A 16,387-nucleotide genomic window follows, 5' to 3' on the forward strand; every position below is an offset into this window, starting at 1 on the left:
TATCGATATGTGTACATGTTAAAACGGTACAATCCTAGGCGAATTGCCCGTTAGAAAATGAACTCGCGTTTATTGTTACTTAAGACTTTATTGGTTTATATTTTCATAAATAAATGAACAAAATATGTGAGTTCCAAGTTTTTTTAACAATATCTGATCTGTGACTTTGGAAGCCCTTGGATGTAGGTTTCGCGATATCTCTGACTGTTGTCCACCACTGCTATTCCACTTGATCCTGGGTGTCCGCTTCTGTTGATGCCCTGGGAAATACCTAGTCCGCGAGTCAATCGACTATTCATTGTACACGTATTCCCTAATACTCTTCATGAAGTTTATGTGGTGCGCCCCAGAGTGTAACCCAGACAACTCAAATAAGTGCCGTTATCCTCGTGACGTTGGTGGTCAGCTCAATTAATTGCCACTAGCTCAGAACTTGACTCGGACAACCCTATTTAGTGCCATATAAGTCCCGGTATATGCGTTGCTTGCCACGGGCTAGTGGTGGGTCGTTACTGCTGTATTCGGTACAATGTAACGATTACATTGGTGGAACGAGGAGGAACGAGTACATTTATCGTTCCAAGTTCGTTCCATCGGTACATTCGGTACAAGGTTTCCAAGTTCCAACTACAAAATGGTCCCCATCAGGTACCGACTGGCAACTACCGACACCGAGTACCGACGGTGGTCGAATAGTAACGAGTTGTCACGATCATAGACGTATCATTGATTAATAGACCTTATAGTATAATATTAAAGTCTATATGTAAATAATATAAAAAAAATTGTATTTATAATCAATGATATAATATACGTATTACGTATATTATACGTTTATGGTCGTCTCAGTCTACACTCTACACTCTACTTTATCTGCCACTGTTGTTGTTCAATTTGTTGGTAATCGGTGGGAGTTGGTGGTGGAGGTGGACAGTGAATGCATTACTATTTCCTATAATAGATATAACGCAAAATCATATGAGTACGATAATTTTATTGTGTTTTATGTTTATCATGAGATTTACACAATATTTGAAGTAAAATTATTTTTTAGATTATTTTATACGCGTAAACGCGTTGTAGAAATCATTTTTTTTTAATGCTCTGTATTATAATTATATGGTTTAGATTTAGACAGTAACAGCTGTGTACTGTGTAGTGTGTAGGCACTTTATATCAGAGGTACATGTTTATTACTGTTAATTTTTATTCGTATTTTTGTAAATTGTAATAACTTAAGACCGGATTCCCGTGCAATTGCATCTTTTTATGGCGTGTTCTAAATTCAATAGAAAAAAGCTACAAATCCAAATCAAGAGATGTAGATTAATTTAAAGAAAGTTTTATGTTGCACAAAATTGCACGTTTTTGGGTTTTTGCACAAAACTGCACGTTTCGGATTTTTTTTATAAAAATGTACTTTTGTACAAATATTTTTGTATTATTGTATTATTTTTATCGGTGCTATATTATGTTGTTATACAAAGTATTGGACTTTTATATCTAACAATATAATTTTATATAAATAACGATATAATACGAACTACTAACAGATATCACAATCACTTTCGTCGTGGTGATAATAATAATAATAAGAATAATAAGAAATAATAATAATAATATTCGGCCAAATACGATCTAAACAATCGTGGTACACTATTCCTTTTGCCGGTGTCTCCGACAACACCAAAAAATATGCTATTCGAAATTAGTGGCCAATGACCCTATATCACCTGAGATAGGGCAATATCTATACGTAATCTTTACGGCGGTTATAATTCCGTAAAGATACGTGATTGTTAGGGCCGTTGACCTACTAATTCGTTTTTACTGTCGGGCAATCGATTTCAAAATAGCACATAATAGGGCCATCGACCCCAGAAGAGAGGAGTCGCGATTAGGGCGGCATTAATATCTATTTGAAGTTATCGCACTCGATAACTTGCGCGAACAACTACAGTTTATTCGCAGCCGTCGTAGTCAACTCGTATTTTTTAGATTTTAGCTGCACAAAAATCCGGTCTTTAGTAATAACTAATAATGGACAGAAAAAAAAAGTGATGTATGGAATCACTATACGGTTATTAATAGTGAAAAGGCGAAATGTTCGTATTGTTCAAATTCGGTATCGTATAAAGGTGGATCAACTACAAACTTAAATAAACATTTAAAACGAAAGCACATAATTCAATACGATAGTAGAAAACATCCACGTATTGATGAAATTAATGAACAAAATGTCGATGACCCAAGTAAGCAACATAGTCAAAATACGTCCGTAACAAATAATGATCAAAACCAACCTTCTACATCAATCAATGTAATTAATCTAATAAATAAATCTCGTCCCTTACAAAAAAGTGTAGATTCTTATTTAATTAATAATAAACCACTTTCTGTTTCGAAACAAAAAAACAATTGATGACCAACTAGGAGTTATGATTTCAAAAGAGTTCCAACCATTTAGTTTAGTAGAAAATGTTGAATTTAAAAAAATTCATCCATTTATTAAATCCTGGGTATCAGTTACCATCGAGAAAAAACTGTTTCGAAATGTATTTTACCACAGTTGTATGAAAAAGCAAAAGAAAAAGTTAGAAATAATTTATTGAATGCCAAATATATTTCATTTACAACTGATGGCTGGACTTCCCTAAATAATGATAGTTTTATTGCTGTCACTGTACATTTTATAGATCCAGAAGAGTGTATTTTAAAAACATTTTTACTTGGGTGTTTCAACGTGGTGGAGTCCCACACAGCTGTAAATTTGTCATTATTTTTAAATAATTGTTTTAAAGAGTGGAACATAACAGAAAAAAGTAAAAGTTGCTGTAAGTGACAATGCTGCGAATATAACATCAGCAATCGGCATGAATCAAAATTGGCGCCATATACCATGTTTAGCACACACATTAAATCTAATTGCACAATCCAGACTAGGTGAAATAAAACACGTTCACAAAAAAGTAAAAACCATCGTTGAATACTTTAAACGAAGTACAAAAGCAAATTTAAAACTAAAAAATGCACAAAAACAAATGGGGTACCCGGAATTAAAGTTAATTTAAGACGTTTGTACCCGCTGGAACTCCACGTATGACATGTTTCAACGGTGTATCGATATTAAAGAACCTCTTATGAGTACAATTGCAATAATAGGTAATATGGATAATTTAATTCACGAAGACTTTGAACTAATAAAACACTACTGTGCGATATTTAAACCGTTTAAAGAAGTTACTATCGAACTAAGTAGTGAAAAAAGGCATTTCAATTTCAAAGGTAATCATTTTAATAAAAGCGTTACATTTACATATAAAAAATAAAGAAAAAGAACCTAATTTACCAAGTGCTATACATTTAATGCTTTCTAAAATGATAACAAAAGCCAATACAAAGTTTGAAAATATTGAAAACCAGCCTATTTTAACAGAAGCAACCCTTTTAGACCCACGTTTCAAGAAAAAAGCGTTTAGTAATACGTATATATTTCAAAAAAACATACGAAAATATAAAACAAAGAGTTGCGGGAATTATTCGTTTAAACAAAATTTGTTCAGTACAAAATGAAGATAATGAGAAAATCATACCGACCGATCGTGAAGATGCGACTTCTGAAATTTGGCAACAGTTTGACTCTCAGGTATATAAATTATATTATCATTGATATTTTGATATTTAAGTGTTTTATACAATTAGTTTATGATTTTTTAGGTGTCAACTTCAACTTCAGTCAACACTCCAACATCTGAAGCTATTGTTGAGTTGGATAGATATTTGAATGAACCTATAATAGACCGAAAATCAGATCCACTTAAATGGTGGAATGACAGAAAAAATAATTTATCCAAATTTATTTGATTTAATGTTATTGCGTTTATGTGTACCATCAACATCAGTCCCGAGCGAAAGAACTTTTTCAAAAGCTGGCTACACCATTTCCGAAAGACGAAATAGATTGTCAACAAAAAACGCGGAGATGTTAATATTTTTAAATAGTAATTATTAAATAAATACTATTTTAATTTTTATCTATAAAATTATTTCAGGCTTAGGAAAGTACTTAAGTCAATTTTGGAAGTTTCAGTTTATTTTATATTTTAAAGTATAAGGGTAAAGTGATTTTTTTATATTTGTATTTTTATAATTATTTCTGCTGAAAATAAACATAATTATTTAATTTTATTTAATGTGTTTTTTATGAATCGGTACTTAATTATAATTACTAACTGTACTGATTGAAATAATATTAAAACAGAGGGAATTTTTGATTAGGCATTTGAAACGTATATTTATATTATAACTTAAATATTGTAAACAGCATTACTGGTATAAATTAATTATTTAAAGCTAATTTTATCCGAATGCAATAATATAGTGTTGTATAATGAGCCTACAAAGTACGAAGCATATTCATTCATAAATAACCTATGCAAGGACGAGTTCACATTTGAATATATGCGTTTTGATCGTTCCGCGCGAACAAAACGAATCTGAGTAACTAGTAGTGGTGGGTAGTTGGTAGTTACTGCTGTATTCGGTACAATGAAACGATTACATTGGTGGAACGAGTACATTTATCGTTCCACCGGTACATTCGATACAAAACCAACTAGTGTACAAGTGTAACTAAATAAAGACTGTACCGATGTAACGAGTATTTTGTAATCGGTACTTTATTGTACCTGTACCGATTGGAACGATTCCACAAAAGGAACGATAATTCCAACCACTACCACGGGCTTTTGAGGTCGGTAAGTATTTGGACAACTCAACTATGTGGCTAATATCTTAGGGGATGGTGTTCCAGTATCTAAGAACATCTTTTATTCGATTTAGGTCGTTATATATAAATTCGAATAAAAAGATAGGGACTGGTACTTTCTGTTGATGTTAGTTGGCCTTATATGTCATTTCTGGCTTGCCACTCGCGTTAGTTCTTTCCATATTGCATGTGATGATTGTACATGTTTACCAGTGAGGCGATAACGGGTTTTTTGTGAGCGCGCTCTCTTGGTATCATTTGTATTAATTTATTGTCGTTTTCCTGATGACATCGCGTACTCTGCGCGTACTCTGTTGTTGTAACAATTGATATTGTCTGTTGTATTGCCCCGTTACAATGTATCAATTTTGTGTTGTTGATAAATTTTTCTCTCTTTCTTGCTATCGAAGCAACGATAAATTATTTACTAGTTTTATTTTTATTTGTTGTCAATGCGGCAACATATTATTCATGTTTTAATTTGTTTTGTCATTAGGACAAATATTATAAGTGTACCAGCCGGGTCATTGCGACCATATATATTATATCGATATTATTATTATAATAAACATACACGCCATTACCAGCAACTAAACGTGAGTTTTATCTTATTTTGCACAGCGTTCGTTGCATTATTATTATTGAATCTCAGTCTCAGCTTGTCTAGTCGTTGTGTAATTAATGGTGTTAGAGCACATGTGCTGAGATCATACCTGTCCTTTCTTATATTGTGTACAATTTTAACTACAGATCCCGGCATTGCTCAACCCATAACCATACCTAGGTAAGTGGTGCACCACTATTATTTACCATAAAATATTATATTTATTCTAATTATTATTATATTGTTTTTTATGGTTAAAATTATAGTAGTTGCATTGATTAACTTAATTCTGTAATATTCATAATAGAGATTTAGTAAAATTTTGTAATTGGTACTATTATAATTTCAAAAATTAACCAAATTGTTTATCCTTATATTCTTTAGATTTTTAATTACCTATATTAATTCAATTGTTTTTACATTGTTATTCCTATATTTAAATTATTCACCAATTTTTTTTTTTCTGTATATTATTACCTTTGTAACAAGATAAAACGGAGTGATCACGTACGTGGCGCACTCTTGTTACCCGTCACCCTATTACCGCACCGCGCAACTGTCCCGACGCAACACAGATAGTGTGGAAATACCGAACATTCTCCGACGGTCCACCACCCACCAAAAGGAAATTAATTTTCTGAAAAACCGTATATCTTAAAACTACATTCTTTGTAGATTCAGAATCTACGGATTCTGAATTACAAGTCAACATTTTTCAATGGGTTTTAAGGTGTACGAAAGAACTTACAATCACGAAAGGTACAACTGTGAGTCTGCATACAAAGCTACAGTATGCAGTAGCATATATACCAGCCAGCAGCCATAGCCAAAACCACCATTTTCCTCGCTGAGTGCAGTGAATGTGTAAACCGGATGTTACTAACGATTGTTAGACATGGTTACAGTCATCTAACTATCAAAGCAGCACTACTCCCTAGCCTGCATAATCCGGTCAATACTAGCCATCATTATCTACGGATTAGCCACAGGCTTCACCAGTGACCAACAAGTTTCGTACGAAACTCAGTCGTTATCCCATTTGCCCTTCTCGTGCCGTGAGACGTTGAATCCCGAGTCCGCTGCCATTTAGTCACAAAAGTGTCTTAAGGCTAGTTCAGACTATGCCAGTAATTTAGTCAAGTGGTAAGTGACTTACTAACTACTAAACGGTTTAGTAACTGAAAAGTGTTAAGACACAATAGAGTTTAAAACTGTTTTAGTACATTAGTATTCGTTTTGGTGCTGTGAAAAGTGATTGCCAAAATGAATAGTTTACAAAAAAAAAATTTGAATAAGGCAATAGGACTTATTTCAACGGCTATTTTAGAAGATGTAGAAGAAGAGCTTAATAAAAGTTCAAAGCGAATGTGGATTAGGGAATGGATCAAGAGAAGAGACACATTGGGAGCTACAAATGGTCTTCTTAGAGAACTAGAATTTGAAGACCCCAAAGAATACTTCGTAACGCTAAGAATGTCTGAAAGCTGTTTTAATTTTTTGTTGAAAAAAGTGCAACCACAAATTCAACGTAGTGACACTCACTTAAGAATGGCGATTCCTGCAAAAACAAAATTACAAACAGTTCTATACTTTCTTGCTACGGGATGCAGTTTAAGGACGTTAACACATCTTTTTCGACTTGGAAAATCAACTATTTCAGAATTCATTCCAGAAGTTTGTATAGCCATTTACGATTCATTACAGGACTTTATTAAGGTAAGAAATAAAAAAATCATTTGAAAACCCATTATCTAGTTAATTTTTAAAAACATTTATTAATTTATTAAAAAAAACCATCACTTTTTATTTTTTAACATACAATTCAACTTAGGTTAATCATAAAACCTAAGTTATAAAACAGTATTATCAATTACTTTCAACAAAATAATAATTCGAAATATTTTATAACTTAAGGTATGAAAAAAATATAACAAAATTATTATTTAATTTTCATATTTTAATAAAAACATATTTGAATGCTCTCGCATCTCGAATATATTTAAAAATCAACATTGGCGTTATTGATTGCAGTTGCAATTATGTCGTTCGTGGTAGTGCTATTTTGCAAACCTTGAAATGACGGCATAATTATTGAGGTAGATATATCTTCCATCGTTGTATGTTGAATATTATATTGTTGTGTTTGAGGAATTGATTGAGACGAGCATTCTGTATCTTCACGGGACTGACTATTAAAATAACTGTATGTTGAAGCAGAACTATAAGGTGAATCTTGTTGAGTGTATGACGATACCGATGGAGTGGGTGATCTCCTAATTATTGTATTTTGGTCAGAAGAGTTTTGTAAATGCTGTCTACGAAGTCTATTCAAATAAACTTGAATATGTTCTTGTGCCTCAAGTGCTAATAGTAATGGCATTGATTGTAGTTGTAGCCCTATGTGTTTTCCAAAAACCTCAAACTCGTTTTCTACCGGAGAGTTAACAGCTTCGGTTATCCCTTTTAACTCAGTGACCATAGTCTTAAGTTGTGAAAGTCTTTGCTTTTTTGGTTTTGATCCACAAAATTCAGAGTTTAATGTGAGTTCAGTAGTATTTTCTGTGTGTTCGGTTTCTGTTACAGATATATTATTTTCGTTATCTGTGTTTGACTGAAAAATTAGTAAATAGATTATGTTAATTTTTTTTTAATAATTTAATATAGGGAACTTAATAATAAAATACTATTATAAAATTTAGATAAATTGTGTATTATGTATTTTTAGGTTCCTGACAAAGAAGGTTGGAAAAATATTGAGAAGGGTTTTAAAAACGAATGGAACTTTCCCATGTGCTGTGGCGCTATTGATGGCAAACACGTTATAATTAAAGCACCTCCCGAATCAGGAAGCTTGTACTACAATTACAAGGAATCAAACAGTATTGTTTTAATGGCAGTAGTGGACCATAAATATTGTTTTAGTTATATAGATGTCGGATGTAATGGGAGAGTGTCTGATGCAGGTGTTTTTCGTAACTGCAGTTTGTATCAAGCATTAGAGGACGGTATGCTACCAGAAGGTCATGTTTTAGTTGGCGACAACGCATTTCCCTTAAAAGAATATTTACTTAAGCCATTTCCTGGAAACCAGTTGACATTAAAACAGAAAATTTTCAACTATAGATTGTCGCGTGCAAGAAGAATAGTCGAAAACGCTTTCGGCATAATGGCCGCTAGATTTCGAGTATTTGAAAAACCGTTTCCATACAGCCCCGAAAAGGTCATTCTTATCGTAAAAGCATGTTGTGCTCTTCATAACTGGCTCAATGAAACTAAATTACAATATAGACAATTTGAATATACAGTTGATTCAGAAAATTTTGATACTGGAGAAATTGTCCGAGGTAATTGGAGGGACGAGTCAGAGCCGAATGGTTTTGAATCATTAAAAAATAGTTTAGCCAATCATTCAACCAGAAGATCTCAAGACCTTCGTGAAAGATATGCCGATTACTTCGTGGCAGAAGGATCGATTCCTTGGCAGACAAGGATGGTGCACTAAAATGTACAAATGTACACGTGACTCGGACGATTTTTTTTCTTAAATGTCAACTTAAGTTATAAACTTTAAAATAATAATAATAAACTTTTAAATAATTTAAAACTGTATAGTATAATTTTAAATATGTATTAATAATCTGAATAAACATTCTCCATTCATATTTAATAAGTTATTTGTATTTGATTAATTATTGTTCACAAAAATCCATGATAACAAAAACAATAATAGTAGTGCTATTTATATAGTTGTAATGTATAAAATGTATACTTTAATTCTTACATTAAAACTAAAATAAGTACAGTATACTGTATACATACCAAATTGCTGTGACTTTCCGTCAACTCAGAATTAATAGAACGTAGGGTATCATACAATATGTTGAACCATTTAATAGATGGTACGTAAATAGTGTCGGTACCTGCGCCGGATCTTTTCGAATCCTTTATTTTTTTTAGCTCTTGTGAATAAGTAGACCTGTTTATGTATTTTAAAATAAGTGTTAAAAGTTAATAGTTATCTATTTATTATTTAATAAACATATACTGACCTTATGTTTTTAATTTTTAACTTTATCTCTTTTACACCGAATCCAGGTATATTCATAATTTTTTGTATTTCATTACAAGCAGATAGCTTGGCCTGTTTATTTTTATACAGCAGACATTTTATGTTCCATAAAGACTCGTGTTTTATATATTCCGAAACAAATTTAAATGTTGTGTCTTCACCCCAACGAAACGTCATCTTGACACTGACAAGGATAACTAATACACTAAACTAAAATAATGCGTTCAGACCGCCTATTAGTAATTAGTCAGAAAAGTGGGGGGATGCTACTCAACCAGAAAAAATAGAAGTAAATGGATCCACTAATTACTAAATTACTAAATAAATTTACTAAACTACTCGACTAAATCAGTCTGTTCATACACGTTTAGTAGCTAAATTACTCGCTACTTGACTAAATTACTGGCATAGTCTGAACTAGCCTTTACCACGGAGAGCTGCCCACCACCTAAACTAGCTGCCACGTAGACTTGACACCTGTCAACCCTTACGCACGCCGAGAGTCAGTATGAGCCACTGCGGAACCCAACAAACATTGACTACCTAACAACCGTAAGTTTTGTGTCACACATTCCCACCCTTTTATGTAAACTCCCAGTATATTAATTTCACTGTACACTCTTTGAGTATCAAATATGCTTTTAAAAGAAAATATTGTACAAAAACATAATGAATACAATTATTGTTGTTAAAATATAACTGAATAAATATTGTTAATTAAACTGCACACCTTATACTAAACACATTAATTTTTTAATCACTTTACTTTTGTTTTGGTGCTATACCAATTGTGAGCAAATTATATTAAGCTATTTTTATCAATTGTTATATTGTATACATATTTATTTATTATACTAGTCAACAACACATTATTCATATTTTCTATTATTTTTGTTGAAACCTATTTAATTACAGTCCATTTTTCACTTATTACTATATGTTTGGGCCAGACGACGCCAAGAAAAAAAACAGTAAAATTCGGTTCGTGGAAACACTGTTCCTGCCGTACCTGCGCCGTCGGCTATAGGTTATGTTATCCTTATCAGGTTCGCGGAAACAACCGAGTGAGTCGCCATGCTTTTAGTTAGTTCGTTGTTCATGATCCTGGCGTTTGGTTTTTTATTCGTTTTGTCACCGATCCATTTCGTTTTTTGTATAAGGTGGACTTAATCGCTAGTGCGGGCGATATAATTATATTTTTGTCGCCTTGTTTGCTGATTCTACCTTTTACTGGCATTAAACGTGTTTTGTTTCTTTTATTATTGTTTCGTGTGTTCATCCGAGACCGGTTGCGGACCGTTTTGTCGCCATTTTTGACGCGCCGTTTCCTTTCACGAGTTTGTTATTGGACCGACATTGTCAATTGACGGAACGTCGCCTGGAGCCGTTTCATTCTTCCACGACCAGGTCAGACGTATTGTACTTTATTATAATATTATTTTATATTTGTTAGTATCACGTTCGTGAATTTGTTATTATTATTATTTTTATACGTATTACTTATGTTGTGCTAGGACTAACATAGCCTTAAGATTCTTTCGTGTAAGATAATTTGCAATATATTGTATTAAGTTATATTTGCGTTATATTTATACAGTCCACTTATATAATTTATTACTTATTTTCATCATATGATGACATCCAGCAATTAAAACTGTCGAGATACAACCGTGTTTATTTAAATCGGTTATCACGACAAACACTATATTTACTTATACACCGTAAGGAAACAGGAAAGTCTACTAATATTGCAAATACCTGCGTTACATACATTTTTTGGTCCAGTTGATCCGGATAGAAAATAATGATAATGTTCTGCTGAACTATTTATAATTTATATCATATTATTATTTTTATTGTAACATAAGCATTTAGGCAAGAGAGTGTAAAGCACAAACAGTGACAATAATTTCGTTATTGTAAACTCCTTTTAATATTCATAAATAATAATATAAACTGTTGTGCTTAGCTTGTTAAGGATGATCAGCACAACATCTACGATGAAGGCTAACAAGGAAAACATACCTGCTATGGAGAGTAGCGTGAATAATTCATTAGTACGTCGCAAGGTGGGTTTGGTGAATGAATTATCAACGCGACAACGCATTTAAATTTATAAGTAACTTTGAAGAATCCACTATTGCATATCAATCAATTGACATTAGACTCTAGCAAATTCTAAACATAGTGAAGCTATTCCAAGAGATTCAAGATAAAATTGAAAACTTGGATAAGAGTACAGATGACAACCAAAGTCGATATAAAATTGAATTTAATAAATTAGTGTACAACGTTCAAGCTTCATTATTTGCATTACGGTCGAATAAGACAAATCAGGTGTCGGTGCAAAATGAAATTCACACCAATGATACAATGCGGTTGCCTTCAGTACCTGCACCTGTGTTTGATGGTAATATACAAAATTAGCCACCATTTAAGGACTCATTTGATGCCATGTTTCACAACAACAAAGGATCTAGCTGAAGTGCAAAAATTATATTATTTAAAGGCATACATGTGTGAGTCAGCTTGTGAAATTATCAACGAGCATATAATGCACTTGTTATGAGATATGAAAACCATTCCCTCATAATTCAATCACATATTCGATCATTGTTAGACACTTCTAAGGTAAAGAATGCAAATGCAAGTGAACTTTAAAGGCTTCATCATCATGTTATAGTATTAGAAGCATTGAATCAACCAATTAAGCTGTGGGATGCATGGCTTGTGACGCTGATCTATTATAAGTTGGATAACATCACCGTTGGTGAGTAACAATTTCGCAAAATTACAAAGGAATTACCAAATTTTACTGACCAAGAGATATTCCTATCAAATAGAATATCTGCCTATGAGATAGGTAACTTCAACACCCTTGCAGAAGCTGTGGTTTCAGATACTCGAAAGCGACCAATTCCAAAAAAGGTGGTGTGTTCGGTACGTAGCGGCGTATCGATAAAAATAAGATAAGACAAATTTTCGGCGATCATATCGCACGGGTTAAAATCGTCAGTATATACGTAACCGGCGTAACGGGCATGTTCGGCCACATTTAACGCAATATTGTTGTAAAATAAACGTATAATTTTAACGCTAAAAACCGTGTTGTGATTCAAAACCATATCCATGTTTCACATTACGTAATATGGTGTTTGCAAAGAAGTTAGACCAATCAAAAAATGTACCATCATGTGTGTTATGCAAAAAACCTCACAAGTTATACTTATTTCAAAGATTTAATGATATGAAGATAGTTAAACGCAAGGTTTTAGTAGTTAACCATAGGTTATGTTTTAATTGTATGTTACTGGGTCATCATGCTAGCGAATGCAGATTCAGCAATTGTTAAATATGTGATACAAAACATAACACCAAGCTTCATTATAATCAACCACCTCAATCAGAAAAGGAAGATGTTAGTGATGTTGAAGAAACTGTGCCACTTAAAGTGTTACAAGTATACACACAAACAAGGTAATGGTATCAGAAAGTGTGTCGCATCACCATGCTATGTTTGCAACTGCCATCATCCATATCAATAATGCCTTAGGTCAACCACAACAATACAGAGCAATATTAGATTCTGGTTCCCAGTTAAGTTTTATGACAAAGACATGTGTTAAAAGGTTACAACTAAAGCATATTGATGACTCCACATCCATAGAATGCATTAGGTCTACTTCATTGTCAGTCAGTCGTCTCGCACAAACGAATACTCTACTGCACTGACATTCTATTGCATTCCAGTAGTTACTAGTGACTTACCATCGTGTAGAGTAAAGATCAACGAGTTGAGTATACCAAATATCATCAGGCAGCAATTGGCTGACCCATAATTTCATGAGCTAAGGTCAATTGATTGTTTGCTGGGTGCAGATGTTTTCTTTGAGATTTCCTATGGTGAAAAAATAGCTATATCTAATAATTAGATTGCACATAGTACTGCACTTGGTTGAATTGTCACGTGTCAACTTCATAATGTCCCACGTGGAGAAGCAAGTACATAACTAGTCACTCATGGACCTGTAAGTCAATTAGCTGTCGTATTGCATGCCACAAAGGGCAATAGTAGAGCCGCCGAAGAATGCTATGCTGAAGAACATTTTATATCAACTGTGTCCAGAGATAAGTCTAGTCGGTTTATTGTACGACTACCATTCAAACAAGAGCCCTCTGATTTAGGTGATTCCCATTACATGGCTGTAAAAAGATTTATCAACTTAAAGAAAATAAAATAAAAAAAAAAAAAAGAAAGAAAGAAAAGAAAGAAAGAAAAGAAAGAAAGAAAAGAAAGAATATTGCAAAAAGAACTATTGCTAACTAATGAGTATAAGGCATTCATGCGCGAGTACTTAGAATTAGGCCACATGGGAAAGGCTGAGGAAGGCAGTGAAGTAGCGACATATTATCTACCGCATTATGCGGTTGTAAAGGCAGATAGTATAACCACCAAGGTCAGAGTAGTCTTTGATGGGTCGGCAAGTGCAAGATCAGGATTATCATTCAATGACATTTTTCATCGAGGTCTAAAAACACAGAATGATATCATTTCCATAATACTTAGATTTCGCACCCACGCAATAGCATTAATTGCTGACGTTGCAAAAATGTATCGACAAGTATTAGTGCACCCTGAAGACCGTAATGTACAACGAATTGTATATCGTGAAACACCAGATCAGCCTTTGCAAGAGTTCAAATTGTGCACCAAGTCTGCCTCATTCCTAACCACCAGGTGTCTCCTGCAGTTAGCTCAAGACACTAATGACTCGTCAGTCAAAAAAACCACTGTTGAAGACTTCTATGTAGATGATCTTATGGGCGGTGCTACCAAAAATCATTGCTATACCTTGCACAAAAAACTTAGTACCATACCATTTTTTAATCTACTGGTTTTCCACTTCGAAAGTGGTGCTCAAATTCACAAATTCCTACTACTGATAATGTCCCAGTCTACCGGTTAACACTAACTGACCAAGAAATGATTAGTGCACTCGGGTTAATGTGGCAGCCAAGCACTGACATATTCTACTTTGAATTGGGAGAACGGACTCTTGCTGTAAAAATCACCAAACGAACATTACTCTCTGAAATAAGTAGGATTTATGACCCTGTTGGTTTCATTTCTCCTGTACTTATTAAGGGAAAGATATTTATTCAGCAGCTGTGGGCTCTTAAATTAAACTAAATTTTAAATTAAATTAATTTTAAATTTTATTAAATTTTACCGGAGGACCTGCAAAAACGTTGGAAGTTGTTTTATAACTCATTGGGTGAACCACGTCAATTAATAATTCCACGTCACATTTTTCTCAAAGTTGGAGCAGGTTGCAGCTGCATGGTTTTTGTGATGCTTTGTTATTCCTATATTTGGATTATTCACCAATTTTTTTTTTTTTTTGTATATTATTGCTTTTTGCTAAACTCATCAATTTTTTAATCACATTATTTTTGTTTTGGTGCTATACCAATTGTGAGCAAATTATATTAAGCTATTTTTATCAATTTTTATATTGTAAACATATTTATTTATTATACTAGTCAGCAACACATTATTCATATTTTCTAATATTTTATGTTGAAACCTATTTATTTACAGTCCACTCTTCACTTATTACTATATTTACTTATACACCGTTAAGAAACAGGCAAGTCTACTAATATTGTAAGCACCTGCGTTACAAACAGTGGCTGATACATATGTCACTGAAACAGACAACAATACACTGCAATAGGTGCAGTTTGGTTAAATGTTTACTCGGATATAAAAATATTTCAATCTAGAAATTAATCAGTTGTAACAATCATGTCGTAAAGCGTTTCTATTAATATTTTTTTAAATATTAGAAAAGTAAAAAATAAAGTTAAAGTTGTAAATATATAAATAAATATAAACTTGAGAGTACACTGCATGCAATTCGGGCATTTTTTTTATTTATTTTTTGGCCCTAATATAATAATTTAAAAAAAAAAAATCGTTTTTATTTAAATTTTTATATACCTACTAATTCTACCAATTACCATATAATAGATATAATCAGAAGATTTACTTAACGTGTTTAAACGTTATTCAATTTTAATAAATTTTAATTTTTCATGACCAAAGTTCATAAGGCTTAAGTAAAAAGACTCTTTACTTTTTACCTACTTTATTAGTATTTTCTTTTGGATATTTTCATCTTGAGTAACTTGATGTTTTTTTTTTATATATATACTATATATAAACTATATTCATGTTCATGATACATATTAAGTAAACTTTTTATAAATTATATACTTATATTTTAATAATTAATGCTGCATATCAATATTGCAGGGATGGGGACGGTGAAAATTACTAGCCCTAAAAAAACTTGAAATATGTCTCTAGTATTGATCATATAATTAATGATAAATTAAATGAATGTCATAAGTTTGATGATGAACCTCAGACACACACAATAATGATATGAAAAATAATATAGCCATAACATATTATATAACTTGGTATAACTTGTAATACAACGTCCCAAATTTATTAGCCATCGAGAAAGAAAACTAATAGTGCACTAGGAATTTCATACAAAAACATAGCATTTGATGATGATGTTTGAGGTTTTCTTTATCTAAAAATAGGTGTTTTGTTAATCTGATAATCTCTGTTTGATATTTATGAATTATGAGTCAGTTCTTGAAATAATTAAAAAAACAAATACATATTTAAAACAGCAGCATAGACAAATTAGATTAAAGTATAAATACATGATTTTAAGATTTTAAGATTTAAAAACTTTTTTAAATATTTTGTTTTCTGCCAAAATATTATTATTACAAAATGTCTTTTTTGTATTATATAAACTAAATAATAACAGGTAAAATTACATAAATTAACTTTAATACAATTATTAGGTCTAACAATTGACATTAGAAAAAAAAACCATAAAATATAAAAAAAAATGATACA

At 32.3% G+C, this 16,387-nt stretch overlaps 2 protein-coding genes across 2 annotated transcripts; one reads left to right on the forward strand and one right to left on the reverse strand.

Moving 5' to 3' along the window:
* The first annotated feature begins 6,713 nt into the window (after window positions 1-6,713).
* On the forward strand, window positions 6,714-8,874 carry LOC112591337 (putative nuclease HARBI1). Its single transcript, XM_025335124.1, has 2 exons — window positions 6,714-7,088; window positions 8,098-8,874. The coding sequence occupies exons 1-2, from the start codon at window positions 6,738-6,740 to the stop codon at window positions 8,872-8,874; spliced, it is 1,128 nt and encodes a 375-aa protein (XP_025190909.1). The 5' UTR covers window positions 6,714-6,737.
* A 261-nt stretch (window positions 8,875-9,135) lies between these two features.
* LOC112591334 lies at window positions 9,136-9,618 on the reverse strand. Its single transcript, XM_025335120.1, has 2 exons — window positions 9,422-9,618; window positions 9,136-9,348 (listed from the first exon to the last, which is right to left on the reverse strand). The coding sequence occupies exons 1-2, from the start codon at window positions 9,616-9,618 to the stop codon at window positions 9,150-9,152; spliced, it is 396 nt and encodes a 131-aa protein (XP_025190905.1). The 3' UTR covers window positions 9,136-9,149.
* Window positions 9,619-16,387: the final 6,769 nt, after the last annotated feature.

The sequence above is a fragment of the Melanaphis sacchari genome, unplaced genomic scaffold, assembly GCF_002803265.2.
Source record: "Melanaphis sacchari strain LSU unplaced genomic scaffold, SCAv2.0 Contig131_pilon_pilon, whole genome shotgun sequence".
NCBI classification, from domain to species: domain Eukaryota; kingdom Metazoa; phylum Arthropoda; class Insecta; order Hemiptera; family Aphididae; genus Melanaphis; species Melanaphis sacchari.

What these genes read in the sequence shown, in the direction of transcription:
- LOC112591337 (XM_025335124.1), top strand. Translation starts at nt 6,738, where the DNA reads ATGTGGATTAGGGAATGGATCAAGAGAAGAGACACATTGGGAGCTACA. An exon ending in CATTACAGGACTTTATTAAG is followed by an intron (nt 7,089 to 8,097) that starts GTAAGAAATAAA and finishes ATGTATTTTTAG; the next exon opens with GTTCCTGACAAAGAAGGTTG.
- LOC112591334 (XM_025335120.1), bottom strand. Translation starts at nt 9,618, where the DNA reads ATGACGTTTCGTTGGGGTGAAGACACAACATTTAAATTTGTTTCGGAA. An exon ending in TTAAAAATTAAAAACATAAG is followed by an intron (nt 9,349 to 9,421) that starts GTCAGTATATGT and finishes ATACATAAACAG; the next exon opens with GTCTACTTATTCACAAGAGC.